This window comes from Pan troglodytes, chromosome 1, assembly GCF_028858775.2.
Source record: "Pan troglodytes isolate AG18354 chromosome 1, NHGRI_mPanTro3-v2.0_pri, whole genome shotgun sequence".
In the NCBI taxonomy this organism is placed as follows: domain Eukaryota; kingdom Metazoa; phylum Chordata; class Mammalia; order Primates; family Hominidae; genus Pan; species Pan troglodytes.
The window spans coordinates 153,315,684-153,329,916 of NC_072398.2; the positions used below are offsets into that span (position 1 = coordinate 153,315,684).

General features: G+C 42.2%; 1 protein-coding gene across 6 annotated transcripts in view; it reads left to right on the plus strand.

Moving 5' to 3' along the window:
* USP33 (ubiquitin specific peptidase 33) overlaps positions 1-5,325 on the plus strand; it is a 65,887-nt gene extending 60,562 nt beyond the window's left edge. For all 6 annotated transcript variants that reach the window (XM_513509.8, XM_024346666.3, XM_003308165.5 and 3 more), the window contains 2 exons: positions 3,383-3,451; positions 3,842-5,325. In XM_513509.8, coding sequence (XP_513509.3) covers positions 3,383-3,451; positions 3,842-3,999 — 227 coding nt within the window. In that variant the 3' untranslated portion in view covers positions 4,000-5,325. The remainder of the gene's footprint in view (positions 1-3,382; positions 3,452-3,841) is intronic.
* The last annotated feature ends 8,908 nt before the right edge of the window (positions 5,326-14,233 follow it).

Below are 14,233 nucleotides of genomic sequence, written 5' to 3' on the forward strand. Positions count from 1 at the left end.
AAATATTTCTTGAATATCTGTGTGCACTTGGGATTACACTATTGAACAGAAGAGAAAAAGATCCTGTCCTCAGGGATCTTACGTTCTAGTTTATATTCTGTTGGTTGTAAATTTTGTTAAACTTATTTTATGAATTATAGCAGGAATAAGAGAACTGAACAAAGTAAATCTGTGATCTTAATGTTGAAAAAATTTTAGAAATCTTTATAAGGAATAAGAGGTTGCTTAAAGTATGGTTTATTCAATACAGTGGACTTTTAAAGTAAAATTGTATGACAATATTTAATAATATGAAAATAAGATATTCTGATATGTGCCAGGCACGGTGGCTCACGCCCATAATCCCAACAGTTTGGGAGGCTAACGTGGGTGGATCACCTGACGTCAGGAATTCAAGACCAGCCTGAAACATAGTGAAACCCTGTCTCTACTAAAAATACAAAAATTAGCTGGGTGTGGTGGCAGTCACCTGTAATCCCAGCTACTCAGGAGGCTGAGGCAGGAGAATTGCTTGAATCCACGAGGCGGAGGCTGCAGTGAACTGAGATCATGCCACTGTACTCCAGCCTGGGTGACAGAGCAAGACTTTGTCTTTTAAAAAAAAAAAAAGATTCTGATATGTGAAAAAGGCTGCAACAATATGCCTAGTTAAAGCTTTTTGTATTTATGTATTTACTTTTTAAAATTTTAAATTAATAGAGACAAGGTCTTAACCCTGTTGCCCAGGTTTAAGTACAGCAGCATGATTATGGCTCACTGCAGCCCTGAACTCTCAGCCCATGCAATCCTCCTACCTCCATCTCCTGAGTAGTTGGGACTACAGGCATCTACTACCACACTTGGCTAATTTAAAAATTATTTTTTACAATTATCTGTAGAGACATGGTCTCACAGTGTTGCCCAGGAACTCCTGGGCTCAAGCAGTGCACCAACCTTGGCCTCCCAAAGTGCTGAATTACTGAGTTCTCTCTATATTGTCCAGGCTGGCCTCAAACTCCTGGGCTCCAGCGATCCTCTTGCTTCAGCCTCCTGAGTAGCTGGGACTATAGGTGCACACCACCGTATCTGGCTTTTCTACACCTTTAAAAAAATTTATTTTTATTTTGTAAGTTCCAGCATACATGTGCAGGATGTGCAGGTTTGTTACATAGGTAAACATGTGCCATGGCGATTTGCTCCACCTATCAACCCATTACCTAGGTATCAAGCCCAGCATGCATTAGCTGTTTTTCCTGTTGTTCTCCCACCCCTCATCCCTCAACCCCCACCAACAGGCCCCAGTGTGTGTTCTCCTCCCTGTGTCCTTGTGTTCTTGTTGTTCAGCCCCCACTTATAAGTGAGAACATGCAGTGTTTGGTTTTCTGTTCTTGCATTAGTTTGCTGAGGATAATGGCTTCCAGCTCCATCCATGTCCCTGCACAGGACATGATCTCTTTCCTTTTTATGGCTGCGTAGTATTCCATAGTGTATATTTACCACATTTTCTTTATCCAGTCTATCATAGATGGGCATTTGGGTTGATTCCTTATCTTTGCTATTGTGAATAGTGCTGCCGTGAACATATGTGTGCATGTGTCTTTATAATAGAATGAATTGTATTCTTTTGGATATATACCCAGTAATGGGATTGCTGGGTCAAATGGTATTTCTGGTTCTAGGTCTTTGAGGAATTGCCACACTGTCTTCCACAATGGTTGAACTAATTTACATTCCCACCAACAGTGTAAAAGTGTTCCCATTTCTCCACAGCCTCGCCAGCATCTCTTGTTTCTTGACTCTCTTTTTTTTGAAAAAGAGTCTCACTTTGTCACTCAGGCTGGAGTGGAGTGGCGTGATCTCAGCTCATTGCAACCTCCTCCTGGGTTCAGGCGATTGTCCTGCCTCAGCGTCCTGAGTAGCTGGGATTACAGGTGCCGCTGTCATGCCTGGCTAATTTTTCTATTTTTAGTAGAGATGGGGTTTCACCATGTTAGCCAGGTTGGTCTCAAACTCCTGATCTCAAGTGAGCCACCTGCCTTGGCCTCCCAAAGTGGTGGGATTACAGGCATAAGCCACTGGGCCCAGCCTGTTTCTTGACTTTTTAATAATTGGCATTCTGACTGACGTGACATGGTATCTCATTGTGGTTTTGATTTGTGTTTCTCTAATGATCAGTGATGTTGATCTTCTTTTCATGTTTTTTTGGCCACATAAATGTCTTCTTTTGAGAAGCGTTCATGTTCTTTGTCCACTTTCTAATTGGGTTTTTTTAATTGTAAATTTGTTTAAGTTGCTTTTACAACTTTTGATGATGACCATGCAGTTCACTTTTGCCTTAAATTTTAAAAAGAATGTATTTAAACGGTTTCTTTTATAATGCTTTTATTGTTTTTAATGTTACTTTGATAATCTGAAGCAAATTAATTGTATAATTTCTTTCAAATTACAAAGGAATTGCTATTTTATAGCATTAGTGGTACATTTTGACTTGTAATCCCCAAACGGAGAGTTAAAAAATAATTTCTGGGCCGGGCGTGGTGGCTCATGCCTGTCATCCCAGCACTTTGGGAGGCCGAGGGGGGTGGATCACGAGGTCAGGAGATCAAGACCATCCTGGCTAACACGGTGAAACCCCATCTCTACTAAAAATACAAAAAATTAGCTGGGCGTGGTGGTGGGCGCCTGTAGTCCCAGCTACTCGGGAGGCTGAGGCAGGAGAATGGCGTGAACCTGGGAGGTGGAGCTTGCAGTGAGCCGAGATCATGCCACTGCACTCCAGCCCTTGGCGACAGAGCGAGACTCCGTCTCAAAAAAAAACAAAAAAAACAAAACATTTCTGTTAAACTGTGATGGTTGTGAACGAGCCTCTCTTACCTTCTTTCCTGGTTCTGTTTTGGGGGAACTAAGAACTAAAAATGAAGAAGCTCAGGAGAAGACATTAAGAATTAACCATAGGCCAGGTGCAGTGGCTCACGCCTGTAATCCCAGCACTTTGGTAGGCTGAGGTGGGTAGATCGTGAGGTCAGGAGTTCGAGACCAGCCTGACCAACATGGTGAAACCCCCATCTCTACTAAAAAAAAAAAAAAAAAAAAAAAAGCAAAAATTAGCCGGGCGTGGTGGCGTGTGCCTGTATTCCCAGCTACTCAGGAGGCTGAGGCAGGAGAATCACTTGAACCCGAGGCGGAGGTTGCAGTGAGCTGTGATGGTGCCACTGCACTCCAGCCTGGGCAACAGAGCAAGACTCCATCTCAAAAAAAAAAAAAAAGAATTAACTATAATAATTTGCCTGAGAAATAACCAGTCTGATAATGTAGTTATAGGTCACAATTTTGTCAAGCATAAAATTATGCAATTTTTTGTTACATTTCTTTGAAAAATACATTTTGATATTTTTTCCTTTAGATCCTCCAGGTCCTATTGACAATACTAAGATTGCAGTCACTAAATGTGGTAATGTGATGCTTAGGCAAGGTAAGTTTGACTCGTATTTAAGCTTTTACTTGTGAGTGATTTGTCACTGTTAGAAATATGTTATCATTAGTCATCTATGGTACTTTTTTATTCAACTGAAGAATGTAATCCATACATTAACTAGGGCAAGTAATGAAAAGCAGCCACTTTTTTTTTTTATCTGAGGAAAGGTCTTAAGGCTGTTGTTAAGAGCAAAGCAAAAGCATCTCTGACTTTTTAAGACAAGCCATATGTTTCAGCTTATAACAATATGGGCTGGTAGTCTGCAGATTCATGTTCCAGAAGTTCTCAATTATCCCGAGAAGATTCATGCTGGGGGGTACATTATGAAAGCTTTTGCAATATGAATATATAGGTTTGTAAACATTATTTCTTCTACGTAATTTTAAGGAGCAGATTCTGGCCAGATTTCTGAAGAAACATGGAATTTTCTGCAGTCTATTTATGGTGGAGGGCCTGAAGTTATCCTACGACCTCCGGTTGTTCATGTTGATCCAGATATACTTCAAGCAGAAGAAAAAATTGAAGTAGAAACTCGGTCTTTGTAATTTTTAGGATGTAGAGAGTTCTAATGAGGAATCATTTTCATGTGCCCTGACATGTACACATGCGAAAACATTCCTAAAAGCGTGTTTATTTGCTTTATTTTTTTTCATCATTTATCCCATTTATTTCTTCTTAGTGGGCATTATGGAAGAATATATTAAAATGTGTAATATACCACAGGTTGGTATATTTAGTTTTAAATACTTACCATAAAGTCTTTCAGTGTAATTTTTTTTTGAGACAGAGTCTTGCTTTGTCACCCAGGCTGGAGTGCTGTGGTATGACCTCAGCTCACTGCAACCTCCACCTCCTGAGTTCAAGCGATTCTCCTGCCTCAGCCTCTCGAGTAGCTGGGATTACAGGCGCCTGCCACCATGCTCGGCTAATTTTTGTATTTTAGTAGAGATGGGGTTTCACCATGTTGGCCAGGCTAGTCTCAAACTCCTGACCTCAGGTGATCCACCCACCTCGGCCTCCCAAAGTGCTGGGATTACAGGTGTGAGCCACAGCGCCTGGCCCAGTGTAATATTTTTGAAAGAGGAGGGACAATTGTGAAATCAGTAGGTTATCTTTAATCTTTGTACTACATGCAGATCCATAGTATCCTTTGTAGTGTTGTAAATACTTTTGCTTTGAAAACTTTTTCATTGTCCTAAATCACCCTAACTCTGACCAGTCTTTCAGTTCTCCAAAAGCCCAATTTAATTGTATAGTTTTGTCATGGCTTCATATAACAAAGAGCCTATTTTAAGTTGAAAGTAGTAGTCAGAAAATTGTTAATTTCCTAAAGCTCAGGAAACTAGGGTGTCACTTTTTTTGCACTGCAGCATATACACTAGCTTATTAAAATTTACAAAATGTCTTTTTGAATGTATCAAGGATATATTTAGTTTGAGTGGAATTTGTCAGCAGATATCAGTAACTTATTGCCGCTTATATTGTACAATGTTAAACTTCAATTCCTGTAACCTGGTTAGTATTAATGTCAGTGACTAAAAAACTTAGAGTTAGTTTTAGGGCACTTTTTATTTTGAGAGCATGAAGTGTGGAATGTGTCACTACGATTGTTGATAAAGCTGAGGCCACTTGCAACTTGATTTTTTAAATGAAATAGATAAAGTCTTTTTGAATAATATAGTATGCACTGCTATTTGCTTGATTATGTAATGTCAAAAGTTTAACTATATTCCAAGTACAAAAACATACTGGATTACATTGAGGATGTTGAATAGCATTCATGATGGCTTTGTTTTGGTTTGGGGCAGTTGTCACCAGCTAAAGCAATGTTGTTAAAATTAGCTCAATAAAAATGTCTTTAAAATGTAAAACTTGAATGTTGAATTTATTTGATAGATGTTAAAGGTAAAAGGTGCAAAGTTGGTTAATATTAATACCTTCTTGCTGTTCCTATTTTATTTTATTTATCTATTCTTTTGAGACAGAGTCTCACCCTTTCCCAGGCTGGAATGCAGTGTCACAGTCTTGGCTCACTGCAACCTCCGCCTCCCAGGTTCAAGTGATTCTCCTGCTTCAGCCTCCCAAGTAGCTGGGATTACAGGTATGAGCCACCACACCTAGCTAATTTTTGTATTTTTAGTAGAGATGGGGTTTCACCATGTTGGCTGGGCTAGTTTCAAACTCCTGACCTCAGGTGATCCACCTGCCTTGGCTTCCAAAAATGTTGAGATTACAGGTGTGAGCCACTGTGCCCAGCCAGTTTATTTTAAAATTTTTATTTATTTTGAGACTGGGTTATGAGACTGGCTAATTTTTATCTCTTTTTTTGGTAGAGATGGGGTTTTGCTATTTTGCTCAGGCTGGTTTCAAACTCCTGGGCTGAAGTGATCCAGCCACCTCGGCCTCCCAAAAAGCTGGGGTTATAGGTGTGAATCACGCACCCGGCCTCTTGTTATTTCTTAATCAGAAGTATGCAAACAAGTCATTCAGTGTAGTAAAGTTGGTTTTTATTTATTATTTTATTTTTTTTTTAGACAGGGTCTCTTGACCCAGACTGGAGTGCCTGGCGTTGAATACAGCTCACTGCAGTCTCCATCTCCTGGGATCAAGCGATCCTCCCACCTCAGCCTCCTGAGTACCTGAGACCACAGGTGTGCACCACCACACCTGGATAATTTGTTTTATTTTTTGTAAAGTCTGACTTTATTGCTTGGGCTGGTAGTCAGTGTAGTAAAATTTTGATGTCTAATGAAATGAATTTTAATAAGCAGCCATTTAAGATCTATTTGAAGTTTTAAAAAATATATAGTAAAATATGATTCTACTATGATCTTCCTCAAGGTCTGAATGTTACTGATTTTTTGTGAATCACCAGAATTTAGTGTATTGTCTAGTATTTAGTGGTTAATCAAAAAAGATTTGATTTTAATGATTGTTATTTATTGAAACTTAGAATGTTTCAGTCATTTTACTAAAGTTATTTCCTTATATTTAATCCTCCTAACAACTCTATGATATAGGTTAAATGGTTTGCCCAAAGTCATACAGCAAAGAAGTGGCAGATACAGGACTCCAACTCATGGCTTCATATAATAAAGAGCCTATTTTAAATTGAGACTAGTAGTCAGAAAATTATTTACCATAATGTAATCCCCAATGAATTCCTTTGAAACTGGTTGTGGTATCAGTCATATCAGTAGTGTCTGTTATTGGGATATATAAAAAGATAAAGATACTGGTCCCTAAGAGCTTATATATATATATATATATATTTTTTTTTTTTAATAGTTTTTTCGAGACAGGGTCTCACTCTGTCGCTCAGGCTGGAGTGCAGTGGCGCAATCTCAGCTCACATGCGACCTCGACCTCCTGGGCTCAAGCAATTCTCCCACGTCAGCATCCTGAGTAGCTGGAACTACAAGAATATGCCACCACACCCAGCTAATTCTTGTATTTTTTGTAGAGACAGCATTTTGCCATGTCACCCAGGCTGGTTTTGATCTCCTGAACTCAAGCAATCCACCCGCCTTGGCCTCCCAAAGTGTTGGGATTACAGGCGTGAACCACCATGACCGGCCAATTTTTTTTACATTATAATTGCCAAAATACACAATATGTTAAGTAAAGGTCTAGCAATACCATAGACTCATAGCTAAAAATTGATCTATGTGTTGACAGATGTGGGATAAAATAAATAGTTTCTCTAAGGATGATTTTCCTGGAAATAAGCTGAGAATTAGGAAAATTGCAATCAAAGGCTAGTGAGAGCCTATATGTGTTAAGAGTCTATTGATTTATAGGCCGGGCGTGGTGGCTCATGCCTGTAATCCCAGCAGTTTGGGAGGCCAAGGTGGGTGGATCACTTGAGGTCAGGAGTTTGAGACCAGCCTGACCAACATGGTGAAACCCCATCTCTACTAAAAATACAAAATTAGCTGGCGTGGTGGCATGCGCCTGTAATCCCAGCTACTCGGGAGGCTGAGGCAGGAGAATTGCTTGAACCCGGGAGGCAGAGGTTGCAGTGAGCCAAGATTGTGCCACTGCACTCCAGCCTGGGCAACAAGAGCAAAACTCCATCTAAAAAAAAAGAAAGAAAAAAGAGTCTTGATTTATAATATGAAGGTGATTACTTTTGAGGCCCTGAAGTCCATTTGTTTAAATTCAAGTCCTAGTAGCTATATTAACTATGATTTGGAACAATATTTAAAGTTCTCTGATTTCCAGTTTTCTTCATTTGCTAAATGAGAATGTTGTAGTTTGGGCTTTCCAGGAAGCAGACACTGAGATAGTGTTAATGCATGCATGTGATTTGTTGGGGAATAACACAGATGAAAGAAATGAGAGAAACAGGACTGAGCAGGAGGAGTAACCAGAATGATGCAGACCTGACAAATTCTCTGCCAGGTCTCCATAAGGCAATATGGAGCTAAGATTACCCATTGGAGGAGCCCTGCATTGGGCAGAAATGACTAGGTCCTTGTACTGTCACTAGGCCTTGTTCTGTCACTGACTAGTGGCTACCTGGAAAGGAGAATACACTCAGCTTGACCCTGATGGAGCTAACAGAGGTTGTTACCCAACCCTCTTCCTCTCAGTTGCGCAGCAAGTGCTTTCTGGAAGAGAGGTCTGAACAGCAATCTTCATGGCTGCCACACTTAATCATAGGATTATGATAATTATGTGTATTATATATAATATATACAACATAATTGGCACTCGGTGATGTAATTCATCATTCTCTTTCTCCTTTTCAAAATGTGTAATTTCTTTTTTTTTTTTTGAGATGGAGTCTCTCTGTCGCCCATGCTGGAGTGCAGTGGCGTGATCTCTGCTAACTGCAACCTCTGCTTCTCAGGTTCAGGCAATTCTCCTGCCTCAGCTTCCCGAGTAGCTGGGACTACAGGTGCATGCCACCATGCCTGGCTAATTTTTGTATTTTTAGTAGAGACGGGGTTTCACCATGTTGGTTAGGCTCGTCTCAAACTCCTGACCTCAAGTGATCCACCCGCCTCAGCCTCCCAAAGTGCTGAGATTACAGGCGTGAGCCACCACGTGCTAGGCCCAAAATTTGTAATTTCTAAGGATGCAACATTATCTATGTAAGAGTCCTGTCAAAAATGTTGAATCTGAATCTATGAAGAGAAGAGAAGCAAGATAACTTTTTATATTTAAATTTCAATAGTTTTGGGGTACATGGATAAGTTCTTTAGCAGTGATTTCTGAGATTTTGGTGCACTAGTCACTCGAGCGGTGTACATTTTACCTAAATGTAGTCTTGTATCCGTCAGTCCCTCCCAAACTTACATCCCAGTTCTGAAAGTCCATATCATTCTTATGCCATTGCATCCTTATAGCTTAGCTTCCACTTATAAGTGAGAACATATGACATTTGGTTTTCCATTCCTGAGTTACTTCACTTAGAATACCAGTTCCATCCAGGTTGCTGCAAAAGACATTATTTCATTCCTTTTTATGGCTGAGTAATATTCCATGGTGCTAGGAATGTGGTATATATACCACATTTTCCTTTTTTTTTTTTCTTGAGACAGAGTTTCACTCTTGTCGCCCAGGCTGGGGTGCAATGGCGCAACCTCGGCTCACTGCAACCTCCACTTCCTGGGTTCAGGCAATTCTCTTGCTTCAGCCTCCCGAGTAGCTGGGATTACAGGTGCCTGCCACCACGTCCAGCTAATTTCTGTATTTTTAGTAGAGACGGGGTTTCACCATATTGGCCAGGCTGGTCTAGAACTCCTGACCTCAGGTGATCTGCCTGGCTCAGCCTCCCAAAGTGCTGGGATTACAGGTGTGAGCCATAGTGCCCATATACCACATTTTCCTTATCCATTTGTTAGTTGACAGGTACTTAGGTTGGTCCCATATCTTTGCACCTGCGAATTGTGCTGCTGTAAACATGCATGTGCATGTGTCTTTCTCATATGACCTCTTTTCCTTTGGGTAGATACCCAGTAGTGGGATTGCTGGATCAAATGGTAGTTCTACTTTTAGTTCTTTAAGGAATCTCCATACTGTTTTCCACAGTGGTTGTACTAGTTTACATTTCCACCAGCAATGTAAAAGTGTTCCCTTTTCACCACATCCATGCCAACATCTATTGTTTTTTGACTTTTTAATTATGGCCATTCTTGCAGGAGTAAGGTGGTATGTCATTGCAGTTTTAATTTGCATTTCCCTGCTAATTAGTGATGTTGAGCATTTTTTCATATGTTTGTTAGCTGTTTGTATATCTTCTTTTGAGAATTGTCTCTTCATGTCCTTTGCCCACTTATTGCTGGGATTATTTTTTTTTCATGCTGATTTGTTTGAGTTCCTTGTAGATTCTGGATATTAGTTCTTTGTCAGATGCGTAGTTTGCGAATATTTTCTCCCACTCTATGGGTTGTCTGTTTACTCAAGATAATTTTTTTTTTTTCGAGACAGAGTCTCACTCTGTTGCCCAGGCTGGAGTGCAGTGGTATGATCTTGGCTCAGTTCAAGTGATTCTCCTGCCTCAGCCTCCTGAGTAGCTGGGACTATAGGCGCACGCCACCCCACCTAGCTAATTTTTGTATTTTTGTAGAGACTGGGTTTGACCGTGTTGGTCAGGCTGGTCTCAAACTCTTGACCTCAAGTGATCCACCTGCCTCTGCCTCCCAAAGTGCTGGGCTTACAGGCGTGAGTCACTGTGCCCAGCCCTCAGGATTTTTTTTTTTTTTTTTTTAGATGGAATTTTGCTCTTGTCACCCAGGTTGGAGTGCAATGGCACGATCTCGGCTGACTGCAACCTCCGCCTCCCGGGTTCAAGCGATTCTCCTGCCTCAGCCTCCTGTAGCTGGGATTACAGGCACCTGCCACCATGCCAAGCTAATTTTTTCTTTGTATTTTTAGTAGAGACGGGGTTTCGCCATGTTGGTGAGGCTGCTCTCGAACTCCTGACCTCAGGTGATCCGTCCACCTCAGCCTCCCGAAGTGCTGGGATTACAGGCGTGAGCCACCGCACCCAGCCAGGATAATTTTTTTAAAGGCATATTTTATAAACACAGCTTGCCTGGATTCTAAAAAATTAGTGTTACGATAGACAGAAAAAGGCTAGATGAAGATTAAGAGAACATGACTACTAAATGCAATGTGTGATCCTAGGTTGGGCCCTGGATTGGAAAAGATAAGATCTAAGGAACAATATTGGAACAGTTTAGGAAATTTGAATATAGAATATGTATTAGATATTAGGTAATATATCAATGTTAAGTTTCTTGAGTATGATAACCAGTAACATAGGAGAACAACCTTGTTAGGAAATGTACGCAGAAATGCTGGTTTTTAGGGTTGAAGTCATGCTAATTTGAAACACACACATACACACACACACACATACACACACACACACAGACTATAAGAGTTTCCTACCTAGGATATGCTGTTTACCTCTTCCAAGCCCACAGAATTGCTTTCAGCCTAGACTGAGAGATGTTGTAATAAGGAGTCCTATAAAATTAACTGTTGGATTTACTAGAAAGATGCTGTTAAGGATACTCTTCACATGATGTTGTCGTTGTGAGAAACTGAGAGAAATTCATCTTTAGTCTTAGTCCTGGAGTAGTAATGCCTTCTGTGGGCAAAATATTTGTTACCCTAGGCATACTGAACCTGTTATAACTGATTTTGTTTTTCCTTGTTACAACATCTGCTACAAAGCTTAAAGCAAGTGTTCAGGACCTTAGAGCATGGTTTTTGTTTTTTTTTTTTTTTTAAATTATTTATTTTGAGACAGTTGTGCAGTGTTGCCTAGGCTGGAGTGCAGTGGCATGGTCATGGCTCACTGCAGCCTCAACCTCCCATGCTCAAGCAGTCCTTCCACCTCAGGCTCAGCTGGGACCACAGGCATGCGCCACCACACCTGGCTAATTTATTTTTATTTTTTGTAGAGATGGGGTCTCACTATGTTGCCCAGGTTGACCTTGAACTCCTGTGCTCAAGCAATCCTTCTAGCCTGGCCTCCCAAAGTGCTGGGACTACAGAGGTGTGAGCCAGTGCATCCAACCAAGCATGTATTTTTGTGCATCATTTTTGTTTCTATTTTCTTTTTGCCCTAAATTTCCCATTTTAATTATTTTGAACTGTATTTTACCTATTATACTGATTTTTTTGGGTAAGCTAAATGTCTTTTTAGAAAGAAGCAAGGTATAATTATTAAAAATATGGCCTTTTTGGTGATGTACAGCAATGTCTTCCCCACCAGACAGTAGGCACCAAAAGGTTTTGTCTTGTTCACCCCCTTGTGTTTAACATAATGTATGAGACAAAATAGGTTCCTGGTAAATTTGTCTAATAAGTTCACATTTAGGACTCCATTTTCAAATTTCTTCCTCACTGGTTTTTATTTACCACTGTTCAGTTTTCCTTTACAGTTCTGGTCCCTCATTTCTCCTTTGTTTTTACTTTCTTCCTTGACCTCAACAATGTCAGTGCTTCCCAGGGTTTTGTTCTTGATTTTGTTTTTCTCACTCTGCTCTCCCTGGGTAACCAAATCTAAACCTCAGGTTCCAGTTACTATTTCTAAGCTAAAGACTCACAAACCTGTACTTCCAGCTCAGACCTGAAGCCAGCATCCTCGACATGTATCTAACTGACTCTTGGGTTCTTCATTTAGTTAGTTAGTTCTTCATGTACTGGGGTTGCCTGAAACTCAGTATACTCTAATGAAACACATCATTACCCCATCTAAACTTGCTCCTACTTTAGTATTTTCTGTGGTCATCAATAACACCTCCATCTCCGTGGTCACCCAAGCCTAGACTCTCCTTTCACTTCCCACTAATTCAACCACCCAAATCTTAAGAGATTCAGCCCCCAAAAGATCTGGACATATACTGCGTTTGGACATGAGGGCACTTATTAAACCAATCATAATGCCATGATAGTGCCCCCAAACAGAAAAGTGGTTAAATAAATTATGCAATCATTTATCAGGGTTTATTTTTATTTTTTAGAGATGGGGTCCCACTGTGTTGCTCAGGCTGGGCTGCAGTGGCATGATCATAGCTCACTGCAGCCTGAAACTCCTTGGCTCAGGTAATCCTTCTGCCTTAGCCTCCAGAGTAGCTGGGAGTACAGGTGTGTACCACCAAGCCTGGCTAATTTTAAAATATTTTTTGTAGAGATGGGATGTTGCTATGTTGCCCAAGCTAGGCCTGAACTCCTGACTTCAAGTGATTCTCCCACATTGGCCTCCCAAAGTGCTGGGATTACAGGTGTAAGCCACCATGCTTGGCCCAGTTCTTGGGGTTTTTGAAGAATATTTAATGACAGAAAAAAGCTTATGATCCAATGAAAGAAATTAGGATATATGACTTCATCTTAGATTTTATATACGTGGGAAAAAAAACAGTGGTTTCTTTCAGGCAATAGTAAGTAGTAGTAGTAAATAAATAATAACTTCCATCCCATGTAGGGGGCTTTGCATCAACTGTTCTCTTTCTCTGGAGTGTTTTTCCCACCTTTGCCCAACTCCTAAATGCATTCACACTTTAGAAGTAGTGAATGCATACTTCATCTCAGATTGGATGTTGCTTCCTCAGAAGTACTTTAGAACATGTATGTACTTTTGGGCATATGGACATATTCTCATAGTGACCTGTGCTTTTTTTTTGTATATTCTCCAATTTAAAACTTTTAATTAAAAAGTAAACTTTAAGGCCGGGGGCGGTGGCTCACGCCTGTAATCTCAGCACTTTGGGAGGCCGAGGTGGGCGGATCACAAGGTCAGGAGATCGAGACCATCCTGGCTAACACGGCGAAACCCCGCCTCTGCTAAAAATACAAAAAATTAGCCAGGCGTGGTGGCGGGCGGCTGTAGTCCCAGCTACTCGGGAGGCTGAGGCAGGAGAGTGGCGTGAACCTGGGGGGCGGAGCTTGCAGTGAGCCGAGATCGCGCCACTGCATTCCAGCCTGGGCGACAGAGCGATCCGTCTCAAAAAAAAGAGTAAACTTTAATGTCGAAAATGCAAACTTGGGGAGGGCAGAAAGAGCACACACAAGGCTGTCACTTCACACTTGGAGGGTTGCACAGCGGCCAGCAGAGGCGCTCACTTCCCAGATGGAAGGAGGGGTGGGGGCGGGGCGGCCGGGCAGAGGCCCTCCTCACTTCCCCGACTGGCTCCTCACATTCCAGACGGTGTGGTGGCCGGGCAGAGGCCCTCCTCACTTCGCAGACGGGGTGGGGGCCGGGCAGATGTGCTCCTCACTTCCTAGACGGGGTGGGGGCCGGTCAGAGACGCTCCTCACTTCCCAGATGGGGTGGGGGCCAAGCAGAGGCGCTCCTCACTTCCTAGACGGGGTGGGGGCCAGGCAGAAGCGCTCCTCACTTCCCAGACAATGGGGGGACTGGGCAGAGGCGCTCCTCACTTCCTAGAGGGGGTGGGGGCCAGGCAGAAGCGCTCCTCACTTCCCAGACGGTGCAGGCCAGGCAGATGGGCTCCTGACATCCCAGATGTCAGTGGCCGGGCAGTGGCGCTCCGAACTTCCCAGACAGTTGGGTGGCCAGGCAGAGGCGCTCCTCACTTTCCAGACGGGGCGGCAGCTGGGCAGAGGCGCTCCTCACTTGCCAGACAGTGGGGCAGCCAGGCAGAGGTGCTTCTCACTTCCCAGACGGTGGGGTGGCGGGGGGAGGGCAGGGCAGAGGCGCTCCTCACTTCCCAGACGGTGGAGCAGCGGGGCAGAGGTGCTCTCACTTCCCAGATGGTGGAGCAGCGGGGCAGAGGTGCTCCTCACTTCCCAGACGGG